We start from the raw sequence: 26,383 nt of genomic DNA on the forward strand, positions 1-26,383 counted from the left end.
CTTAAGAGCTGGACTCTGGGAAGTTAGCACCCATAAGGACAAGTAAGTAGGAGAAAGAAGGAAAATAATTAGGCAAATATTAATATATTATGTTTCTTTGATGCTCTAAGCATCACTTAGCCCCTGGAGATAAAATGGTAAGTAAAGCGGAAATCCCTGCCTTTAGCTTGTCTGGGAAGAACAGTGACAGTGTGATGAAATTTTCATAGTAGTACATAAAAAAACCAAAGTAGTGGACTGAAAATGGGCAGAGATGGGGACAAGTCTCACAGAGGAGGTGACCACTGAATAAGCAAGTCTGTTGGTGGAAAGGGTAGGCCTGTGTATTAGAGGACAGTTCAGGCAGGAGGACAAGTACTTGCAAAGAGACAGAGGTATGGTGGATACCATAACAAGTGGTATTTTAAAGTCATGTTGGACTCCAGTGAGGCATTTAACATCTCCCTAAAATCATCATATTTGCAAATAACACAAATGGGGACAGGGTATGAGAATGGTGTTTGGAATGATATGATGAAGCTTCCAAAATAACCCTGAAACCTCAGAGAAATGAACCGAAACTCACTGCTCCCTTTTCTTGTGCAAGAAAAGTAGCAGGCATAAACACGAAATGCAGAATGGCAGAAAAGGTTAGGAGTGGGCAGAGAAGTTCCACTGAACTGTAAAGTGGGAAAGTAACCAGTGAACAGGGCAGTTCATTTCACAAGAGAGGTCAGGCACTGAAAAACAAACATGAGTCAAGCCAGAGAAGCTTTTTGGATTCTAGCATTGGTTCTGCTGTGTAATAAATATTGGATTCTAAGGAAGTCTGTTCAGGTAAACCTCAGTATCCTCATCTGTCAAAGGGAAAGAATTACCTCTGTGTGTGTGCTCAGTCATGTCCAACTCTTTGTGACCCCATGGACTGCAGCCCACCAGGCTCCTTTGTCCATGAGATTTTTCAGGCAAGAATACTAGAGTGGGTTGCCATTTCCTCCTCCAGGGGATCTTGCTGACCCAGCCACCAAACCCAAGTTTCCTGCATTGCAGGTGGATTCTTTACCTGCTGAGCCATTGGGGTGGTTGTTAAGCCAGTGATATTTAGGAAGGTTAAAGAGCATTCTAAGAGTCATGAGGTGACCTAAGCTGGAAGTTCTAAGGCAGGGTGTCCTATATTGAATTTGAACTGAAGGCTGGGAGGTGATCTCCAAACTGCTTTCTACCACCCACTTGATAGATGATTATAAAGAAAACAATCAGCTGCTCTCTATTTCTGGGAAAATGAGAACAAGAAGAAAAAGAACAAAAGAAAATGGGATCCAATTGCAGTGTGAAGACTGCTAAATAACAGAATGAATTTGTCCCGGAAGTTATGGGTATGCCTTTTGGGAAAGTCTTTAGAAAAAATCTGTCTGTCCAAGATGGTTCTGGGCAGGGTCACCAGCTGTGGTTGCAAGTAGTTGGATGAGCCAGATGTCATTTCAGTGCCCTTCCTATCTCTGGTTTCCGCAGTTGTATAATCATGTGCATCAATAGAGTAATACCTAATTACCCCATTTATACACTTTATGTGTCTATTAATAGGGACAACAGTTTCCTTTTTATTTTACTAGTAAAGTTTTGAATACAAATGTGACTTGGCCTCTCCCCATTGCAGCCCTGCATTCAGAGCTAATTGCCTCACAGAACACTTAAGGAGTAATTTTTCATTATGATGGTGAGCAAAGGGAAGGCAGATGGCAGAGTCATGTTATTGATTTGATCAGCCTTCCCTGGCTCCTTGAATAAATGGAACTGAATGGGTGGTCACTGTATCCAGACTTTTAGGGCCTTCAAGGTTCAGTTCAAATTATGTCAGACAGAAGGTTCATGGGGCAAAAATCCATTTATTCCTCCAAGGCTTCTAAATGATGATCCCAGGGACCATGTAGAACTCCTCAAACCACCTCCTGGGAGTCTGGTGGACCAGTTTAGCCTCTGAGGTATTAAGGAAAAGGATGAGCTCTCTCTTAAGTTTTGTCGGTGCTTTAGCTGAACTTGCTGCCCATCAGTTAGGGATGTTGGTCCAATTCAGATGGGTTCTGCTAATTTGCAAATAAGGTGGGGCTGGGATGAACTGGGAGATTGAGATATACACACTGCTACATATAAAACAGATAACACTAATGAGAACCTACTTTATAGTTCAGGGAACTCAGTGTTTTTTGGTGACCTAAATGAGAAGGAAATCCAAAATAGAGGGGATATTCCCTCTGATGTACAGTAGAAACTAACATAATCTTGTAAAGTAACTCTATTCCAATAAAAAATAATTTAAAAAACTAAAGTGAATGAAAGGAGGTAAATCATTCACTTTTCAGAAGGCTATTAACTCTTTCCCTGAGAGCTCTTAGAGAAAGATGTTCTGGTGTTTTGAGGCATTAATTAATTATAATCAACATTTACCTTTTTTAGAATCACATTACTACTACTGCTGCCTGTTTCTCTACCGTTCATGAAAGTGAAAAGTGAAAGTGAAGTCGCTCAGTCGTGTCCGACTCTTAGCCACCCCATGGACCGCAGCCTACCAGGCTCCTCCATCCATGGGATTTTCCAGGCAAGAGTACTGGAGTGGGGTGCCATTGCCTTCTCCCATTAAAAACTAAGGCATAGCAAACTCACAAATATCTTTGGTTGATAGTAAAAGGTAGGATCTTGGACTAAATCAGCTCACAATATAACATAGAATTTTGATGAAAACGTGAGTGTACTCCCACTGGATTTATTAAGGGACCACTGGTCCTCTGAAGTGGTCCTAAGAAAAACATTTACTTGAGAAGACAGAATTCCCAGGACCCTTGAGCCACGTTTTCCTAGCACGTTGTCAGTTTGCTGGTAAGGAGACATCTTTCCTCAAGTTACTTAATTCTCCTTTTGAATCTAGGGAGTTCCTTTCTGTCTGCCTTCTAGTAAGAAGTGGATTGTTATTATTATTATTTTTTTCGGGTTATATTTTTCAACCTGGCTTAACAAACACAAGGAAGAGGCAAAGTCCCTTCCTGCATAAGGAATGCAGAGACTCTGGTTGCAGTTCCTGTTCAATGTTAACCAGAGACAAGTCTCGCCCCCCAAATCTGGCTCTCCAAGTTTCCTCTGCAAAATGTGGGATAGAACTAAGTGAATTCTGAGGCCATTTCCAAAGTTCCAAAAATTCTAAAATTCTCTGATACTCAGGCCACCCATCTATCCTTGTTAAATGCAGGAAGCAGGCTTCTGCTAAATTCCCCTAAACCTATGTAATGCAGGACTATTTAATTCATAATCAGCTAAAAGTAAAATGTCTTATTATTGGCAGTTTTTTATATACACCACAGCGTTAGCTATCAAAAGAAATACCTATGGGGCAGGGGTACTGATTTAGCTTTTGCAATTTATTCATGCTCACAAAATTCTTATTTTGTTGTTTTCTTGCTTCAAAGGCAGCTTGCTTATTCCAAACAAATCTTGATTTTCCCCTTTGGCTTTGTGAGTTGATTTGTTGAGTTGCTTATTTTTTCCTATTTTTCTCTTTGACCACAGTAATTATTTACCAGTCATTTCTAGAAATACTTGAAAGGGGTGGCACGTGGGGAGAAAAAAAAAAAGAAAAATGTGTTGACCATGCTTTCAGTGCTGGTGGTCTCATTTTTCATGTCCATAAATTCTGACTTTTTATGTAAGTTTGTTTCTAATTACTCTATCTTGAAAGTATTTGAATGAGTTAATGTTTAGGGTGTTTCACTCAGTTCTGCCATATGTTTAATTAGCTATGTTCACTATGCTTCAAGTTTGTTGTTTTTATTTTCTTCTTTGTTTCATTTATACATTATCAATTTCTCTCCATTGACAGTAGTACAAAAATAAACTTTAATATCTCAAATGGGAGAATGAAGGCGATGTCATTCCACAGTGACCCTGGTCAGTAAAAGAAAAAGCTTGCCAGCTTGTACTATCCTAAAAAAACACATGGCTAAGCCCCAAATCCCTCCCCCTGCACCAACCCTGCAAAAAAAAAAAAAATAATAATTTGGAAAGAGCACAATGGTGTGAAATTTTCTGGTTTTAAATTCTGGCTCCATCACTGAATTACTATGTAAGTAAGTAACAGGACTTCCCTGATGGCTCCGCAGGTAAAGAATCCACCTGCAATGCAGAAGGCACAGGAGACACGGACTCGATTCCTGGGTCAGGAAGATCCCCTGGAGGAGGGCACAGCAACCCACTCCAGTATTCTTGCCTGGAGAATTCCATGGACAGAGGAACCTGGCAGACTACAGTCCAAAGGGTCTCAAAGAGTCGGACATGGCTGAGTGACTAAGCATGCGTGCATGCACACAGGCAAAAAAGCTCCGTGAATTAATTTTCCTCATCTGTGAAACAAAAGTGATAATATATATATTATAGGGTGATGTCAATTCAACAAACATAAAGAACACAGAGTAGATTGGGCTAATGGTGTAGGTTAATGGTAACAACTACACCAGACACTGATACTTTTTATTTGCCAGGTATATTTTGTGAGGTTATTTGTCCTGTGTATAAGTAATATGTGGACATTTATTTCACAAGGTTCAGTATATTTTTTTGGTCGTAAAGGGTGGAACTGAGTTGTGCTCTTTCAAACTTAAGTAAAATGGTTTTGCAAAAAAATTATTATCCAAGAAAGAAATCAAAGTCCAAATTACAAAAATAAAACAACTTTATGATAGGTTGAGTACATGTTACATTGAAATATAATTTGTTTTATTATTTTGTGTCATCTTTCACTAATATTCTGATTTTCCTCGAACCTTAAATCTGAGCAAGTAAGTTTTATAGATATTTTTTAATCAAAGGTACAGTGTTAGGCTTGATTTTAGTCCATAAGAATGTAGCTTGACTCCTATATGAATCATAAAAACATTCTATCAAATGTTTGATAGACTGTAGGTCCATTCTATCAAAGATTATGGGCCTGCAATTATACTCTAATTAAAAATAAATAAAAATAATTAAAAAATGGCTATGGGCCTGAAGTAAAATTTTACCTAGTGAAGTTTACAGTTTTGTAGTATATATCTACATATTTTCTACATATGTTTTGGAGAAGAAGTTCTACCATTTAAGGATAATTAATTTTATTCATTAATTGAACACTTATCAAGCAACTCCTAAGTACAAAGAATTTGTCAGGTACAAGGGATTCAAAGATAAACTGAGATATAACCACTGTCCTCAGATAGCTTACTACCTGGGAGGAAAGTTTAAAAAAAAGTACACAGTGACTTTGATACATGACACAAAGCAGGAAAGAAGTGACCCAGCAAATTGTATAGGACTTCATGAGCACAAGGTCACATTTGTATGGAGGAAACTGAAAAGGCTCCATGGAAGAAGTGGCATTTAAACTGGGCTTTGAACACGGGCAGCTGAGAGGGAGAGGACATTTCAGGAACAAGGGACAACAGTGAGCATGAGAGACGACATACACACACTCATGGAATCACAGGGAGAAACAGGTGGAATTTCAATCATAAAGACATTCTACCCAGCCGTCCTTCTTACCTCCTAGATGAGGAAACAGGGCTCAGGTGGTTAAAATCATTGCACGTGGGCCCCAAACTAGCCAGAGATGCTGTGCTGATGGACAGTGGCAAGGACTCCATGCCTGCTAACCCTGGAAGAAGGCTGGACAGAGGTCAAGGAGGACCTTACATCCCAGAGTAAATGTCTGGACTCACTTCAACAGGCAATGAAAAGTTAGCAAAGGTCTATAAGAAAGGGAGTGATAAAATTGTGCCTTCCTTTGGCAGAAGTCCCAGTGAAGAAAGCTGAGCGCCGAAGAATTGATGCTTTTGAACTGTGGTGCTGGAGAAGACTCTTGAGAGTCCCTTGGACTGCAAGGAGATCCAACCAGTCCACCCTACAGGAGATCAGTCCTGAGTGTTCACTGGAAGGAATGATGTTGAAGCTGAAACTCCAATACTTTGGCCACCTCATGCGAAGAGTTGACTCATTGGAAAAGACCCTAATGCTGGGGAGGATTGGGGGCGGGAGGAGAAGGGGACGACAGAGGATGAGATGGTTGGATGGTGTCACCGACTCGATGGACATGGGTTTGGGTAAACTCCAGGAGTTGGTGATGGACAGGGAGGCCTGGCGTGCTGCGATTCATGGGGTTGCAAAGAGTCGGACACACTGAGCAACTGAACTGAACTGAACTTGGCAGAAGTCCAGATGGGAGGCAAACAGGGCCCGAGGAAAACATGGAGGGAGTGAAAATGGCAGAAGGAAATCTGCTCTATCTGTCTCAGGGGTAAAACCTAAAGAGCTTCGTGGCTACATGGATGTCAAAGGGGAGAAAGAGAAGGAAGAAAGCTAACTCCAAAGTTTCAAACTTGAGCCACTCAGAAATGGATTTTACAAAAATAGTAAATTCAGGGGACTCCCCTGCTGGTCTGTTGGATAAGACTCCATGCTCCCAATGCAGGGGACCTGGGTTTGATCCTAGGCCAGAGAACTAGACTTCACACAGCACAACAAAAGATTCCGCATATCCCTAGCACAACCAAATAAATAAATTTAATTAAAACAAAACAAAACAAAACAGTAAATTCAGGGGAGAAGAGCTCTTCTGGGGAGTAGGGAGCAGTAACAGGGAAGAGGGGGAAGGAAGAGTGACTTTACACCAAAACTGGAGAAAACCCAGTGATGGCTGAAGATCCATGGAGTTGGGAGTTAGCATCTGAAAAGTTCCTGCAATGAGCAAAGAGAGCATCATCCTAAAGGGAGACGGTAGAGAAGGATGAGAAATTGGCTCAGGAACAATCCTTAGGGAATGCCCACTTGTATTTAGAGGGCAGATGAAGTAGGCAATGAACACATGGGAGGTGCTCTACATCCATTATCACTAAGTAAATTCTCAGTAGGCACCTGTGATAGATGAAGGCAAAGAACACTAGAGAAAGTTTCCAGAAGCTGGAGAGGTGAGATGGGAAACATTCAACAGTCAAACACCACAGAGACACGATGACAAGTGAGAACTGAGGAAAGGGTATTTTAATGACTATGTTTACCGTTTTGCTACTACTGCTGAAAGATATTCAAGCTTAGTAATTGTACGTAAGTTTTATTTCACCTCTTTCTCATAACATTGTCTACTCCTTATTCACAAAACTTAACCTGTTTCACAATTATGGGTTTATTTGCATGGTTATTAGTTTCTGTGCATCTCCACATGGGCACTAACATCTATGGGGGCAGGGACTCTGTTTTGTTCACTACCATATAATACACCGCTTGATCTGTAGCAGGTATTTTTACATATTTTTGAATAAATAAATGTAACAAATGAAGATGCATAATAACTATATTTTGGAAAGAAGATAAAATCAGTTTCTCCCGTAGATTTTGTTTACTTTGAATATCAAAGTTTTTTGACACAAAGTCATATTATTCACAATAGTCCCAGACATTTGTTCTTATCTCTGTTGCACCCTGGGCTCTCTTTCCTCATTTTGTAATTTATTTTGCCATGAGTGCCCACTGCTTCTTTCTTCTTTGTGAAGACACATACGCTGGATGTGACACTAGTGGTAAAGAATCCTCCTGTCAATGCAGGAGATGCCAGAGATGTGGGTTTGATCCCTGGGTCAGGAAGATCCCCTGAGTAGGAAATGGCAACTCACTCCGGTATTCTTGCCTGGAAGATTCAATGGACAGAGGACCCTGGAGGGCTACAAGCCTGGTAGGATGACAAAGAGTCGGACACGACTGATCACGCACGCACACTGCATATGCTGGATGTAAACAATGTCTGAATTTGAGGTTAAAAGGTAACCTATGTGACAGATTGTTCTAATAAGTTGTGATACAATTCAGTAGTTTTATTTATTTCAGCTACCTTGAACAAAATGAGTGCTAGGATCTGATCAACAGGTGTGTTTCTGTAATTTGAAGATACTGTAGCAGAGTTATAGAAGGAAAACAGAGAGTCCTAAGGGACAGGAAACTGTAGAAGCTTCTGGAAAGTGTAAATTAGTTGAAAAAAAAAAGGCTTCAGAGGCCTGAGTGCTGCATTGAGAGTCAGCAGACCTGGAGTCTGTTTCCAGTCCACCTCAGAGACCCTCAATCTCTGACTGGTGCTATGGGATTCCTTTACTCACCGAAGTAGGGCAACATGAATGACCCACATTATCCAAACATGCTGAGAAGACTGGGAACTAGCCTGTTTTAGTAAAATTATTTAAGAACTTCTAAAACTTTTTAACTGGAGGATACTTTACAATATTGTGTTAGTTTCTGCCATACATCCACATGGATCAGTCATAGGTAAACGTATGTCTCCTCCCTCTTGAACCTCCCTCCCACCTCATCCCACTCCTCTAGGTTGTCACAGAGCACCAGATTTGAGCTCCATGCATCATCCAGCAAATTCCCATTCGTCATTTCATACACGTAAAAATACGACGCAGAGATGAAAAGACTTGGCCACCCAGTTAGCTGGTGGCAGAGCTGGATCTGGACCTTGGGTGGGACTTGTGACTCCAAGTCCATTAACTTACACATATGAGCCAAAGTTGTGGTCCTAATACTGCAGGCCCCATGCTGTTACCACAAAATGGAGTCATATTTTCATTAGCAGATATGTCGCAGCATGTACATATTTGCATTTTATTAAATTCCTATAGTTAAATCACCAGGAAGGAGAAATCTACTTTTCTTGTGCCTTAAACCCAGTGCTTAGCAGAACCCTCCAGGTCCTTCCTGCTTCACCTGGATACAAAGCTTTTTCCAGAAGAAGAGCGATTGAGAATCCCACTGTATCTTTACCCAGAAAAGCACAGTGATAAGGTAGAGTCTTGCCTGCTGAGGATCTAGGTGGACCTGAATTTGACTTCGGGTTTACTCACTCACTGGCAATATTGGCCCTTGCATGAGTCATTTAATCTCTCTTGAGTTTAAGGATTTTTTTTTTAATTTGTAAAAGTGGGATAATAACAGCTACTTTTCAGGTTCATTAAGAGGATTAAATGAATTAGTGTATATAAAGAACCTGCTTCAGTGCTCTCTTCCCTCTTGTTCTGCTTCTTGTTATCCTTTCTTTTCATTTGATCAAACCAAAGTTCTCTTTTTGTCATTATTACCCATGATATTGGGGGTAGACTGTAATTTTAAACATTGTACAATATTTCTAGATTTTTCAAAACAATCTGGTCAGCCTGCCAAAACTTCAAAGCCTAAAGAAAAAAGAATTTCAAAACCTTAGAATTTCCAGTAGTTTTCATTTTGTTTGTTTTGCCAAACATGAAGTCAGATCAGGGCAAAATTCTACATTAAGTTAAGCACCTAACTCCTTTCAGGCAGTGGACATTTGTGCCACCAGATTTTTAATCCAGTGATAAAAGTTAATCTGCTTCATATTAGTAAGAATCCATAAACTATGAAATCCATCATCCTCCATCACAAAGTGACAGCAATCATGATCATTTTCAATTTATGCTTTTGAAGAGCTCTATTTACTTTGTCCACATTTCATCTTAATGTGACTCTGAAATGCTTGGGAACCTTGCTCTCCAAGATGACAGGTGATATGCTTGGTTGTTCAGTGCTACGCAGCAGGGTTACTTGATATGCCCTGCTTTCATGGGGACGTCAGCCTTTCAACCACTCTGAGGTCAAGAGAAAGTGGCTGTGTACATATGTCCACAGCAGAAATCCTGCTTTAGCCTAACAGAGCCTGGCGTGGTTGGCGGTGGTTGTTCATAGGAAATACAAGGATGAAGCAGCAGGTTTACAGAGCTAGGGAGCAGAGAACCTAATTAGCCCAGCAACAGGAGTGTCAAAAAAACCTATTTAGTATTTTTTGCTTTTCTTCTTCTAAGCTACCTAGAGGGAGAATTGCTCACAAACATCTAAATTCATTATATGGAAAAAAAAGATTACCGAATGGAGTAATCTAAAGGATGAATCTGCAGTTTCTCTTCTGACCTCTGTTAAAATGGGAGCCATAGAAGGGACTCCATGCATTTTAGACGCTAAAAGGGCCATGTCTAATATTACTTGCTAAATATTACTGGAATATTTGCTGGTAGAAAGAGAATAAAGTCCAAACACAAGGCCATGTTTTGAATTAAAAAACAAAAACAAAAACATTAGTTGCTACTTACAAGAGATGGCCAGAACCAACCCTTGCTTTTTTCCGAATCACTTATTTGTTATTGCTGACATGCAGGTTCTGAGAGAAAGCCACCATGCTCACAAGATGCTTCTGCCTTCTCCATATCCTCAAACTCATCCTTCTCTTAAATGCTTTTATTCATGGTAATGAAGAGTGCATTATAAAAAGCATCATTTGACATTTAGGAAGCTATGTTTCAGAAAAGGGCCTGATTAAAAAATTAGAAATTGTACAAAGTACTGCAAGAGGACTTTTAATCTAATCATTAATGTTTATTCCTCATTGAATAGATATGTTCACATTAGGAGACAAAAACAGCCCAAGAGCCAAGAGAAAACTCTGGGCACCCTGTCCTTTACACAGTGGGAATGGGGCTTGTCCATGAGGCTCCTCCTCCACTTTCTTCTTAACTCCCTCTGACCTCTAACCCTGCACCAATGCTGGAGGAGGCTCTTCAGAACATAAGGTTCCTGGTGGTACAATTAGAGAATCAATGAATGGATTCTAGTCCAACTGCTCATTTTATTATTGCTCACTGAGTCTCATAGATAGAAATGGTTGCTCAAGGTCATGTTTCCCAGGTCTCCTATCATTATCATCAAAAATATTTATGAACTGCTTTCTACACACTGTGATAAACAGAGGCACACATCTTTATCTTCCTGTCAGGATATGAGATGAACCAAACATTACCAATGAGATAACCAATGTCAACATTTCCCTCCCAAGAGCCAAGATGGTGCCCAAACTATCAATGGAATGCATTTCCTCTCAAATACTGGATGATACTATGATAAATTTTCATTGACGAGGTACACACCAAATTATCTTGATGAAAAAGGAAAAACATAAGTCATTTAGTTTGCATACTGGTGTCAATATTTGCCTTGATTAGGGAAAATGAAGATGTGAACATTAGAAAATTTCTGTCTATTGGCACTGTCCTTTTTACCCTTGGAAAGTCAAGAGTTTTTCTTAAACAACATATTGTTTCCCACATCTTACCAGAAAAAATTTCAAACACACAGAAAAGTGGAGAGAATTTTACAATGGACTTCAGGATTCACATCAGCTAGATTCTACAATTAACATTTCTTTACTTGCTTTATATCTGTCCATCTGCTCATCCTACTATCCATCCATTAGTAATACTATGTCTTTTATTCATTTCAAAATAGACTGCAGACATAAGATAACATTTTATTTTGAAGGAGTAGAATCAATGAGTTTTCCTACTCCTATAGAGTTAGCTAAAAAAATTATTAGTTTTTTTAAAAGGAAGAACAAACTCATCCTGAATTGTGCACACAGATATTCAACACAGTTCAATGAATAGTCACTGTAAACAGTGCGGTAAATTAACTCCAGGTTTTGTCTACTTTTATTAACCCTGTAGATGTTTTCAGTACTCCTCCAAATGTTTGGCTTTGTGAAGACATGGGCTGTAGATTACAGAAAAATAAGCTCTCTGCTATAGATCATAGGAGAAAATTACCTGGAATGTTAGTAATAAATATTTTTGTCGGTGTTTTGCTCTGTACTCTAATACTTTCTAATTATTCCTTGAGTATAGGAATACAGAGATTTATATACATAAATTCTTTTCATTTATAAAGTGAGTTTTATGATACCTATAGTTCATGCTTGTCATAAGGATCAACCATGAAAAACAGGAAAGCACTTTGTAAAGAGTAAAACACTACGCGCATCTAATAGTATTTTCATTAGTAATTGTAATGCATCTGTAATAAAACACAGTTGAGGTAATGGTCCCCACTGCTGTTTGGCTTTTTCAAATCAGTCAAAAAGATTTCAAAGGTTAAAGGGACAGAGTATTGGCAGTTGCCTTCATTTTGCCTGTCAGTACGTCATCTTGTCAAGGATCTAGAAGAACCTTGGTGTATATCGGATAGACTTGTTTTCATTAGTGAAGTGTTTGTTTTGGACGTCATCCCATCCTTGAAACAATACTTCCATTAGTTGGGCACAGTACCTATAATTATCCATCTTATCTGACCAATGCCAAGTTATTTTATTTACTGCATCCCATTTACCTTGGTGGTTCTGAAGGGAGAAAGGGGAGGCACTCAACTCAACATATGAGAAGGTTTATTTCATTGAATAAAAAACATCTACAAATGAACTGTGGGTAGAAATTCCTACAAGATATCATCAGGTACCATAACTGACAAGTCTGGAGGTGATGGAGATCCTCAGTTGCCATAAGGAAAAAATTCTATTACATGAATATCTTAAAATTTATAAGCTATAAAGTAGGGTAGCTTCCATTTTTGTATCTTGTTGGGCACAAATTGAGAAAGTAAGGAGCAAGGTCAGAGCTAACTAGGGAATTAAGGAAAGAAAAATAAGCAGGGAGATGAGTTCATCATCAATTTCCATTACTGAGAACCTGCCCACATCTCTTGCACTCTATTTTACCCTTAAGGGGAATTGAAGAGAAAGATAGATTTGAAATCACCCTTACCCTCAAAAATCATCCATTTCACTAAGAGTTGTTTAGAGAAAACAATTGGGAGAAAGAACAATTAGAAATTGTGATCAGAAAGAAGAGGATATGTACAAAGAGAGAAATAGACACACTTTATGATTTAGTAATAAGTTATACTCAACATAGGGCATGTTTACAATATAGACAATGGTCAAAATAATGAGAAGATCTCGAAGAGGATACATGGAGTTACTTCAAATTTAAAATATGCTTTTTATGCAGGAAAACGAATATCAGAGGAAAAGGCTGGCTGTGCTCAACTAAAGGAGAGGGTCCCCAGGTCTATGAATCGCACCTGGCTGGTGCTGACAGCAAGAACATATCTTAAATGTTCCAGGATGGATGCATCAAGCTCTTACCCTCTGATGCCACAAACATTCCAAACATGCAAGCAAGTTCCTTTATTAGATTCCATATTTATGAAGCAAGCGTCTAATCATATTTATAATTTGGCAACCTATATGACACACATACTGGGAGAAAAATAGCTGCCCAAAAGGGTCAAGAACTTGCTTGCCCTGCTAGCGAAAGTACTCATTGTAATTACAATGACTAATTGAAGTGTGTGTGCATATACATACGTACATGTGTATATTATATACAAACACACACATATATTCAACGTGCATTTCTAAGAGAAACACTGGCAAATTTCAATTTATAGCAAGGCAGATAGCGAGATATTTGGATAGAAGTTGTATTCTAATAAAAATTTAACCATTCTCTGAATTAGAACCTTGCAAATATCTTTATTGTGTTATCCGGTAGTGTTGTTAATTTTTTCTGTTCCACCTACATGTTTTGCTTAACTGTTGATGGTGCCTCATTCATCTTACCTGACTGCCCAGGGGGAGGGGCACCTGATGGCCCTCGTGGTAGACAAAGAAACACGGTCAGAACTGCAGCTCTGTTCCCAGCACAGGGTTCAATGGCTATTGGTTTGGGTGCTCCCTGAAAAAGAAAACCCATTCTAAATTTGCATTGTTTACATGATACTGTTACTCTACTTTTCTCTTATGCTTCAGGCAGCTAAAATGTACATTCCTAGTAGTTGAAGAGACACCACCTTTCAACGTTTAATAGTTCAGTTGAGTATTTTATTGTAGTACGATCTAGTTTTTTTTTTTTTTTTTTTGTAGTGGTGGTCATTTGCATTTAGAAAACATTTTTCTTGGGACATGTTAGCATGTGTTTCTGCAATTTTTGAAAAGTACTCATTGCTTTGCTCTATTTTCATCTTTTTTTCTCTAACAGAGTTTATTTTTTAGAGAAATGAGGTTTACAGAAGATTAAGAGGAAGCTATAGATATTTTCCATAAACCCACTGCCCCCATGCACAGCCTCCCTGATTATTAACATCCCCACTAGAGGAGCACATTTGTAAAAACTGATGAACCTACAATGACACATCTCTATCAAACAGAGTCCACAGTTCACATTAGAGTTCACTCTTCGTGTTTTCCATGGGCTTGGACAGACATATAATGACATGTATTCATCACTACAGTATCATATAGAACAGTTTTGTGTGCTCAGTCGCTTCAGTCTTGTCCGACCCTTTGTGATCCCATGGACTGTAGCCCGTTAGGCTCCTCTGTCCGTGGAATTCATCAGGTAAGAATACTTGCTTGAGTGGGGTGCTATGCCCTCCTCTAGGGGATCTCCCCAACCCAGGGATCAAACCTGTGTCTCCTGTGACTCCTGCATTGCAGGCAGATTCTTTATTGCCGAGCCACCAGGGAAGCCCATAGAGCAGTTTACTGCTGCTACTGCTACTGTTAAGTCGCTTCAGTCGTGTCCAACTCTGTGCGACCCCATAGACGGCAGCCCACCAGGCTCCGCCGTCCTGGGATTCTCCAGGCAAGAATACTGGAGTGGGTTGCCATTTCCTTCTCCAGTGCATGAAAGGGAAAAGTGAAAGTGAAGTCGCTCAGTCATGTCCAACTCCTAGCGACCCCATGGGTCTGCAGCCTGCCAGGCTCCTCCACCCATGGGATTTTCCAGGCAAGAGTACTGGAGTGGGGTGCCATTGCCTTCTCCTAGAGCAGTTTAACTGCCCTTAAAATCCTTTGTGCTCTGCCTGCAACTCCAGGAAATTACTGATCTTTTTATTGTCTCCATAGGTATGCCTTTTCCAAAATGTCATATCATATAGCTGAAATCATACAGTATTTAGCTCTTTCACGTTGACTGATTTCACTTAAAAATACACATTTAATGTTTGTCTGTGTCTTTTCAATGTTTAGTGTCCCATAATATTCCATTGTCTTGATGTATTATACTTTATCTATCAATTCAACTGTTGAAGGAAATCTTAATTGCTTCCAAACTTTGGCAATGATGAATAAAGCTGCCAAAAATATCTGTGAACAAGCTTTTGTATGGACACAAATTCTCAACTCCTGTGGGTAAATTCTCAACTCCTGTGTTGCTGGATCACACAGTACCTTGTGCCATTTAACACTAAATCCTGGCACACTGTAGATGTCAACAGGCTTACATCTGAATAAATAAATGTATTTCAATATACTTAATATTTGATATGTAGTCTGTGAGCCACAAAGTTGTGTAACTTCTGTTGCTTTTTCACAACTGCTTCTTCTCACCAATGATAAAATAGTTTATCTAATCAAATTACCACAATCCAAAATATTATATCTTTAAAAATGTTTTCCCAGTTTTACTGAGACATAATTGACATACCGCAAGACACAACTTTAATACCATTTCAGTGAAATACATATGTAATAATCACCCAAAATATATGTTTTTCATTAATCAATTAACTGTAATTTGGGCTACCCTGGCTCTTCCTTGCTGCTCATGGGTTTCCTCTAGTTGTGGCCAGTGGGGGCTACTCTCTAGTTGGAGTGTGAGGGCTTCTCATTGTGGTGGCTTCTCATTGCAGAGCACCAGCTCCAGGGCACTGGCTTAGTATTGCCCCAAGGTAAGTGGAATCTTCCTGGACCAGGGATGGAATTCATGTCTCCTACATTGGCAGGTGGATTGTAAACCACTAGACCACCAGGGAGGTCCCCACCAATGCATCTGTATTAAATAATATAACTTTCAGTTCAGTTAGTTCAGTCGCTCAGCCGTGTCCGACTCTTTGTGACCCCAGGGACCGCAGCATGCCAGGCCTCCCTGTCCATCGCCAACTCCCGGAGTTTACTCAAACTCATGTCCATTGAGTGAGTGATGCCATCCAACCATCTCATCCTCTGTTGTCCCCTTCTCCTCCTGCCTTCAATCTTTCCCAGCATCAGGGTCTTTTCAAATGAGTCAGTTCTTTGCATCAGGTGGCCAAAGTATTGGAGTTTCAGCTTCAACATCAGTCCTTCCAACGAATATTCAGGAAAGATTTCCTTTAGGATGGACTGGTTGGATCTCCTTGCAGTCCAAGGGACTCTCAAGAGTCTTCTCCAACACCAAAGTTCAAAAGTATCAATTCTTTGGCGCTCAGCTTTCTTTCTAGTCCAACTCTCACATCCATACATGACCACTGGAAAAACCATAGCCTTAACTAGACAGACCTTTGTTGGCAAAGTGATGTCTCTGCTTTTTAATATGTTATAACTTTAGAAATAAAATAAATGAACACATGAAAATGATTATACGTGATGCTAGTACTTTATTAAGTACTTACTATGGATTAGGTGTTCGAAGTGCTCTCTATATATTAATTTACTTAATCTTACAGCTGGATAAGATGAGAACACTGAAGCAAGAGATCAAAAAAACTGGCTTAAATTTACATAGCCAGAAAGTAGCAAGGCTGAGATTTAAGCTCATGTAGGCTGCCTCCTGAGTCGACGTTCTTAGCAACACAATGCAGTTTATCATATTATGAATGTAGGAAAATTCATGCACCCACACACATACACATAAACACATGTGTAAGTGCACATGTGTGAACACATACAATCCATGCACACACATGTGAACAAAAGCACACACAGAATTTAAGTTTAAATACAATGTACCTTTGAAACAACAGGAAGGCCATTTTACCTGAGGAATGCTGATTTTGGCTATTTCCCTCAAAAAGTGCAGGTGGGACATGCCTGACTTATCAAAGAAATATCTACACATTAAGGCAAAATTAAATAGAAGAAAAAGTATCACTACTTTAATTTTTAGAATAAATGATTTGTTTAGTCTTGGCTATTTCACTTTAAAACTGCAGGTAAGACATGGTTGACTTATCAAAGTAACATCTTATACATAAAGGCAAAATTAAATGTAAGAAAAAATACCACTGCTTTAGTTTTTAGAACAAATATCTTGTTTAGTCTTTTATTTTAAACTGATATTCGAATTGCTCAGAAGAAATACAGACATACGTATTCATCCACCTAGAATATTTTAGAATACTGCCAGTTCCAGAAAGTTTAACGAGGCATTAAAGATAAAATATGTTCCTTTGCATGTAAAACTTAGACTGAAATTTCTGGTGACAACGGTTTTATGTGGTTATAAAGGATTTCTCCTTTATAGTGATATAAATCTCATGTTTTAAAATTATCCTCATACAGATACATTTTGGGAATTTTCCATATAAAGGTGAAAGTGGCCATGGTAATAGAAGAAAAGGGCATAAAAATCTTCCAAGAGAATGCTGTAAGCCATGTTGCAACACCTGTATCAAGTTACATGGTCTATGGTTTTCCCCTTTACAGCTTACATTTAATTTAACAGACTTATTTTTGAAAATGTTAAGCCAAAATCAGCATAAGTACATAGATATTCTTCAATGATGCAAATATTTAGAGAATAGGCTTGTCATATTCCAAGAATAACAGAAAAATACTATGAATGTTTTGAACCATATTTCTAGGCTCCTGAAATTTATCCTAATTTAATAAATGCAAAGTATATGTAAAGGTCAATTGGTTAAAATATACTAAGAGAGGATAGAATGAATTCATGTTTAAATGACGGTGATATATTAGAAATACTCAAGTCCCTTTTAATATACCTAAGAAATAATTCATCATTTCTACCATCAGGCAAGGTTTTCTTTGCTATCTTGTTCTTAAGCACTCAATGAAAGTGAAAAAGTGAAAGTGTTAATCAATCAGTCATGTCCGACTCTCTGCGACCTCATGGAGTGTAGCCTGCCAGGCTCTGTCCAGGGAATTCCATAAGCAAGAATACTGGAGTGGGTTGTCATTCCCTCCTCCAGGGGAGCTTCCTGATCCAGGGATTGAATTCAGGTCTCCCACATTGCAGGTGAATTCTTTACCACCTGAGCCACCAGGGAAGCCCTAAGCACTCAATAGCACTACTACTCAAAATGTCCAAAGCCACGCTAAAACACTTGATTATAAAACTATGAACCATTTCACAATTATAACACACACACACACACACACACACACAAAACAACAACTAGCTGAGAAACAGTGGTTCTTGGTTTACAAGATTTATAAAAACAAGACAATTTGAGAGTACATCAGCTGATAAATAGCTAACATTTAGTAAGTGCTTACAATATGCCTTGTGCATATTATGTGTTGTCAGACTACATTTCTGCTGCTTTAAGCACTAGAAGAAAAGGTTTTAAACATCAGACGCCAAGGCCAAAAGCACCAACTGAGAGAAAAATTAGCAAAAAACAAAACAAAACAAAACAAAAAACCCTGTAAATTTCAAATAGAAAATGGCTTAATTATTTAATACTTTAAACTTCAGCGAGTCCGCAACAGATAAAAGACAGTGTAATAAAATATCTTGACCGTGGGAAAGAAGTTATTTGCATAGAGGCCACTTCTGTAGAATCTTCCTTAAAATAATTCTCTCACTCTTAATTTTACTGCTATTGCACAGAAAACATTCAGAAATTTCATTATATTGATAGGCTATATGAAAGGAGATTATAACCCTATTTTAAAATCAAATTGGCTTACAACTTTCTCTATTTTTAGCTATAAAATTTTCATAAAAGGATATTAGCAAAAATATGAATTATTCATTTTGTTTAAAATATTAGTGACGAGCACAGCTCTTTGACACTTCTGGCAGGAATTCATATAATTTAAAAAATTATTCCAAAGACTTTGTGGCAAATATTACTTTCAATAAAGTATTTTAAACAAAAAAGAAAACCACTTTATAGCACTCGAGTTTTGCAACAGAAAATAGCCAAACCCCCTGAATGATATTTCTTATACCTTGAGGTTTGTCAGTTGTTTAGCAATAAATACACAGCCATGAATCCAAATCATTTCACAATGACATAACATGTTCACTGAACTGTGTAATTTATCATACATTTTCCATGGCTGCTTTTGAAAGAGATAAGGCATAGGTTTGTTTGCCCACAGCACCCAGCAACTGTGATTTACTTCTGGCATTTTCATATTTGTTGTACCGAAAGAACCAGGCGTTAGACCGTGCTGGAAAACATTGCTGATGGTTATGTAATTAGCAGTCCTTGTTTATTAAGCACGCGGAGCTTTTACAGAAGACTTGTTTTGTTCACAGCAGTTATTTCTGAAACTATTGTACTCATATGAAGTTCTTGCTTTTTTTTGGAGCAATTCTAAAACTCTTTCCATTTTTGAGCTATCAAAGACCAGCAAGTTACCAGAGAAGCTTCTGAAATCATAAGGATTTTCAAGATTACAGTCCTTAAAACTTCCAGTAACACATTCTGAAACAGAAACCACCTTGTGAACCCGGGGGTCTGGCCTGGAAAACTGCTGCTACAAGAACCCTGGGTGTTTAGAAGACTTCAGCGGGCAAAAGCTGGCTGCTTGCTCCTTCCTCCAGTGTCTGCTTCTCAAAGAGTGAGTGAAGGAGGCAGTGGGTGACTTATAGAAATCACACTGAAGACCATCACCGGAAACTAACCCCAGAAGCTGAGGATTTGAGAGAACTATATGTAACTGATGGAGTAGAAAGTGGCTACCCGCTCCAGTATTCTTGCCTGGAAAATCCCATGGACAGAGAAACCTGGCACATGCGGTTGGCAAGGAGTCAGACATGACTGAGCACGCACGCCTATATAACCGAATCACTGAACTGTACATCTCAAACACTGTAAATCAACTATACTTCATTATAAAATGGAAAACAAAACCAAAACTTTCAATGCTGCCAAAGCAGGGCTTGCCAACTCAAATTACTTCAAGGAACAGCCCACATTTATTAAGTGCTTACAATATGCCTTACGCTATGCCAAATGTTTACATGGGTTTAATCCCACCCCAAGAGGCAGGGGCTGTTCCCATTTCATAAATGGTGACACTGAAGTTGAAAGGGTTTACGTAACACAACCAAGGTTGCGGACCTGACAGGTGAACAAACCAGGATTTGAAAAAATACAGTCTATCTTCTGACCTTGTATGCCTGACTATTATGCACACTGCCTGTAACAGGTAAGAAGACTGTCCTAACGTGTAGAGTGAGACAGTTAAAAGTGATGGGCACCACAGTGAACTGGCAAGTACAAGATTTATTTAAAACATTCAACTTCAAACATTTTGCTGCCAAAAAAAAAAAAAAAAGTCTATGTGTTAAAATGGGCTGAGAGTCACCACTTTGTAAAATGGAATTCAAGATGTCACTTCAGGGTTGCCAGGCTCTTGAGTCTACCCACTCACCAAGCTTCATCTTTTATTCTGCACAAGCACCACGTTTTAGTCAATGTAAGTGCTTATTCTTTAATATTAGCGCACGGAGTTTTCAGAATCTGTTCCTTCTTCATTCATAGTATTCTTACTGTCCAGGAGATCCTTCCTATAGATGTCTAACTTTCCTAAAATCATACGTCCCTCAGAGACAACTCATGCATGAAGTTTCCTCTGGTCTGAGGTATGTAGCCTCTCCCTCCTTAGTTCTTTAACTGTTATGGCCCTTTTCATTTTCCGAATGACACTTAGGCAAGTGTACTGTCTTCCCACGGGAACAAGCTCCTTGAGGGCAGGTTCAATTTCTTATTCATGTCTATTGACCTTGTACTCACTTCCCCTCTTTGAAAAGCCTAAGCACAGTGCCCGTGTTACCTTTTGGGGATAGCTGTTTCCCAATCTTATAGTAAAAGATTGATCCCAATCTTAGAAGATTTAGAAGATAAATAAGATTTATAATCTTATAACAATCATAAGATTTTTTTCCCAATCTTTTAGCAAAAGTATAGGTATTGATGTACACGTTGTATATCTCTATTAGATTGCTGCTCTTCCAAGGCAGACATCAAGTGAGACTCTATTTTTTTTGCCTTACCTAAAATATCCAATGGGGTAGTGGTGGTGGAGTGGGGCATGGGGGGAGGGTTCCCAGTGGCACAGTTGTAAAGACTCCACCTGCCAATGCAGGAGATGTAGGTTAGATCCCTGGGTCAGGAAGATTGCTTGGAGTAGGAAATGGCCACCCATTCCAGTATTTTTGCCTGGGAAATCGCATGGACAGAGGAGCCTGGCGGGCTACAGTCCATGGGCTTGCAAAGAGTTGGATATGACTGAGTGACTGAGCCACACACAGCATCTAATGGAATGCATTTTTACACATGGTAAGTGAATTAGTAAATGAAAGAATACATGGAATCATCACACGGTGAGATAACTGGTGGGCGTGACTCAGTTTCTATGCAAATTATGAAATATTAAAGGGGTAAAATAAAAAACTGAAAAAGAATATTAGCTAACATTTGTTGAGTACTTACTAGGAGCCAAGAGCTGTGCTAAGCACTATATTTGATTATTCTCTTATTTTCTATTTTATACCAATGAATGAATTGAAATTCAGAGAAATCAGACAATAAGAGTGGCAGGTTCAGGATTGGAACCCCGGTCTGTTTAATTATAGTATCTTGACTCTTCACCACTGTATGATACTGTTAAAAAATATAGCTCAAGAAGTCTCTCCTTTTCTCAGCTTGACTATTAATAGGAGGAATCAACTTAAGATATCACACATAAAAATTACATGTGTGTATCTGCCCCATTTCTGAGCAGGGCTCAGAACACTTGAGTTCTAGAACCAGTTCTGCCAGTATCTAGTTGTGTGATCCTGGGCATATTACTGAGTCCAATTTTCCCAAGTGGAAAATGAACAAGTAGGCTGGATGATTTTAGGATCTCTTTAACATTCTGTGACTATGATTTATGGACAACCTTCAGAATGTGTGACATAAGAAAATCTAACACTTACTCTAAGTACAGTGAAATTTGAAATTTCCAATCTTTAGTAATACTTTTTCCTGTTCAGGTACTTTAAATGACACATCTAATTTTTAAAGCACATTATTATACATATGATGAATACATCATATATTACTAAATGGCCACCATCGCATGCCAGAAAAGCAATTAGAAAATTGAATCAAGGAATTAAGGATTAATGTGGATATGTTATACCTGTCAGCGGTAATAAGTGTTTTGACAAGGATAGAATAAAATCTGACAGTATGCACAAATACTAATCTGATATATGAGTGAAATATTAAAAATGCAAACAACTGCACATTAATCACTCTAACATTTCCCTATTAGAACACTTTTAATGATATTCTTATCCAAATCCATTTATAAATAAAAATGAGTCTTTCTTAACAGCTTGCACAAGTTGGTAGTTGCAGTTTAATGAGTATTTATATTGATATAAAATTTAGTTTTTAGTCACATTAGTAAAATAGAATTAATTTACTGAACATAGAATTAAGTCAGCCTGATGATCTGGCTCACAACTGATCAACTGTGTTGATTCTATAGGATCAACAAACGCCAAGATTCCAGATCTCAGAAACAGATTCTCCGATTTTGTTGTTTAGACTTGAGAGAAAACCAAAAGTAAAAATCATGTTCTCTCCTTATTTACCATTTGCATGAAATGATAAAGGGAAAAACACACTAGCTAGCTTTACTCGCTAGGAGAATAATTCATATTAATAAAAGAAATTAAGCTGATGGACACTTTCAAAACCAGGGTTAAACTGCATTAGACGAAAATTCAAAGAGAATAAGGTATTGCATGTGGGAATAGGTGAAGGAATAAAACATAATTCACAGAATCAGTATGCTGCTCACGCAGTTCCAAAGGTATTCCTATCATAAGCTTAATTTTCACATTGTACCAAATATTTTGTCCTTTGCTAAAATGTCTCTATGTTCAACCTTTGTTCATAATCTCACTACACACACATATGCACACACACACTTATATACACACATTTTAAGGTTTATATCTATCGTAAAATATAAAGTTTAACTGAGGTTTACTGTTATTTTAATTGTGTGGCACTGATTTGGGCAGCAAATAGGCTAGATTATGACAGCAGTTATTTTGCCACTTGTTTTTTCAACAGGTATTTAGGTCCCCCCAAATGAAGATATTATCTCTTTTTGAGATATGATATAATCATGCTTTGCCCCTGCGTTGGTCAATACACAGGCATGTTAATAGGGGGTAATTTTGAACACATTATCTTTAAAAGTTGATGCCTGGTAGTATTTTTCAAAAATTTGAAATAGATTATCTATTAAATAATTGCCATAATTAGATTTTTTACAACCTGTACTTTTTTCTCCATAGCTCTGTGCAAAAATCGACCTAACCATTATACTTCATGTATTAATTTCAAAACTGGGACCATCCTTTCTGACCTCAGAAAGTACTGCTAAGTATGAGACAAATGTGTCTGCCAAATCAGCTGGCTTCCCATCTTGCTTCAGCCCACCCTGTGCTCTTGTTCAGGCCATTTCATCCACCCAGACCACTTGCCAACTCTACTATTTGTGCACGATTCAGCTCAAAACTCTCAATCTGCAAGAAGCCACCCGGATCATTTCAGGCCATTCCGGCACCTCCTCACTCTCCTCTATCTCAATAATTAGGAGTAAGTTATTTTTTCCTATTATAACCATTGAGAGGAAGTATAATGTAGTGGTTAAGAGAACAACCATTAGCAACCACTGCCTGGGTTCAAGTCACTGAACTTCTGTGCCTCAAGTTTCTCAGCTATAAAATGGAGCTAACTATCCTTCCTCATGGGGCTTCCCAGGTGGCTCAGTGGTAAAGAACCTACCTGCCAATGCAGGAGACATAACTGATGTGGGAAGATCCTCTGGAGGAGGAAATGGCAACCCACCCCAGTATTCTTGTCTGGAGAATCCCATGGACAGAGGAGCCTGGTGGGTTACAGTCCATGGGGTTGCAAAGAGTCAGAAACGACTGAGCACACACATACACACACACACACACTGGAGAAGGGAATGGCAGCCCACTGCAGTACTCTTGCTTGGAGAATTCCAAGGATGTAGGAGCCTGGTGGGCTGTAGTCCATGGGGTTGCAAAGAGTCAGAATGACTGAGTGACTTACATACATACACATGTTATCTCACAGTACTTGATAAAAGTCAGCTATTATTATGATGATGCCTTTCTTCCCACTTCCCATTTCGCTTTATTATTATTATTTTCCATCCCATTAAAGAATATGCTCAACTCAAAAGTAAGCTGTCTAAAGGCAGATACCATATTTTTAAAAGTTCTGTTAATGGCTTGAAATTAATTAATTAAGACATTAAGCCTCCAAGACAGAATTCTAGTGTGGGCTTCTAGGGTGGGAAAAATCTGATCTCAGTGCCAAATTTCCCACCTGTGTCATATCAACACTGTTTCTGTGTACCTGCCCATTTTTTCATTTTAGTTCTCTGCTTTTACTGGGGACTCAGATCTGACTGTGGGCATTATGTGCTACATAGAGTAAACTTGTCCTGTAAACACACCTAAGACTGTGTGTTCAATAAATATTTTATGGGTAAATGAGTATTTGATTTTTCTTTTCCAAATTGAGTACAAGGTAAATCTCTTAAAGTTGTGACAAAAAAGTTATAAAGAGAAGCTTAGTCTATAGTAGATAGATATAAATCAGCAGGAACTTAGAAAATCAAGATCTTGGTATTATCCTCTGTGTGTTTTGATCCTTTCCAAAACACATTATGTCATAAATGCAAGATGTGACCTTGGTCATGCAGCTGATAGATCAGTTCAATGTAAAAGGGAAGTGTGTGGGACTTCCCTAGTAGTCCAGTGGTTAAGACTCTGCACTCCCAATGCAGGGGCCAGGGTTCAATCCCTGGTCAGGGAGCTAGGAGCCCATAAGCTTCACAGTGAGGAAAAGAAAAGGAAAAAAAAAAAAAAAAAGGTAAATGTGTTAGGTCCCCTGCCGGCACATGGGGGTATAGCATGACACAGGCATGGTGCCTGCCCTGGTAAAGCTTTCTTCCAGACAATGGGACTGGAGGCATCCAAGACTATGTTAGAGCTAAATGCATTCACAGAGTTATGGGGGTAGGAGTGGAGGGAGGAGGAGGATTTGAGTAATTCTCTGGGGAAGGACTTGACCTTGCAGAGGATGACTATGAAGGACGGAGCATTCTGATAGAAGGAAAAGCATGAATGCAGAGGCATAAAGGCATGTAATTTGTTTGGGAAATTACCAGAAGTTCATCGTGGGTCCAGCCTCAGAAGCACTGAGTAGACCAGGACAAGAGAAGGTCAGAGAGGAAACCTGGGTCCTCTGTGAAACAGGACTCTCATCAGCCCCTTCACATCCTTCCTGGTCAAGACTGAGATTGTCAACAGCTGCTTACAAAGTTATACCTAGATGCTCAGATGGAAACGGACGAGAGCGGAACCCAGTGGGCCTCTGTGCAGCTTCACCAAGACCTGCTGCAAATCGTCCCCAGTGGACACCCACAAACTTTTCTTTCTCAGGAACTCATAATGCTTTTTTTAATTAAACTATTGTTCACATCTGTGATATCAATTAATTAAACTATTGTTCGCATCTGTGATACCATGTGAACATTAAAACATTTATTTCTGAAACTTCAATCATAAGACTAAATCAAGAAGCTCTGCGAAAACTAGCCGTCAGCAGAAAAAGTAAAAGTGCAGACACGGCAATATTCTTAATGAGGAATCAAATGTTAATAGATCCAGCATAATAAATGAATTTCTGGTATGATTATTACACCAATCACAGCATACTATAATTAATGAAAGCATGGACAAAATTCTGAATGAAAGATCTTACCTGACTGGTTATGAAAACATGTATGTAATTAAAATACAGCAAAACCTACCTAAATCTCTAAGGGAATGAGTCATTCTGGATGACAGATTTTTTTCCAAAAAGTTGGACATCAGCCCTCTAAAGACTTTGCTATTTTAGGGTATTTTTTTTTCTTAGTAAGGGTGAAGTCTCTTAAAACAAATATCCATTTCTCTGCTTCTCAACCAGACTATAATATACTATAGGGAATTTAACATTATCTCCATGTCCCATGGTCACTATTATGAGTATAAATTTCCATAATATACTGAGTATACATAGAGTTGCAAATATATGTATGAATATGTACGTTAAATGAATTGAAGGCCCCAAACCACAAATCTCCTGAAAGAGGATAGGTAGAACACTCTTTGACATAAATCACAGCAGTATTTTTTTGAATCTGTCTCCTAAAGGAAAAGTAAACAAATGAAACCTAATTAAACCTAAAAGCTTTTGCACAGCAAAGGAAACCCACTGAAAAGACAATCTACTGAATGGGAGAAAATATTTGCAAATGATGACCAGTGATGCTGAAGCTCCAATACTTTGGCCAACGGATACGAAGAGCCGACTCATTGGAAAATACCCTGATGCTGGGAAAGACAGAGTAGGACGAGAAGGGGCTGACAGAGGATGAGATGGTTGGATGGCA

The 26,383-nt window shown here is 38.8% G+C and overlaps 1 protein-coding gene across 7 annotated transcripts in view; it reads right to left on the bottom strand.

Moving 5' to 3' along the window:
- ATRNL1 (attractin like 1) overlaps positions 1-26,383 on the bottom strand; it is a 738,261-nt gene that overhangs the window by 108,606 nt on the left and 603,272 nt on the right. For all 7 annotated transcript variants that reach the window (XM_081573518.1, XM_081573521.1, XM_081573515.1 and 4 more), the window contains one exon: positions 13,502-13,616. In XM_081573518.1, the coding sequence (XP_081429644.1) occupies positions 13,502-13,616 (115 nt within the window). The remainder of the gene's footprint in view (positions 1-13,501; positions 13,617-26,383) is intronic.

Source organism: Giraffa tippelskirchi, chromosome 2 (assembly GCF_054371585.1).
Source record: "Giraffa tippelskirchi isolate mGirTip1 chromosome 2, T2T-mGirTip1v1.2.pri, whole genome shotgun sequence".
NCBI lineage: Eukaryota > Metazoa > Chordata > Mammalia > Artiodactyla > Giraffidae > Giraffa > Giraffa tippelskirchi.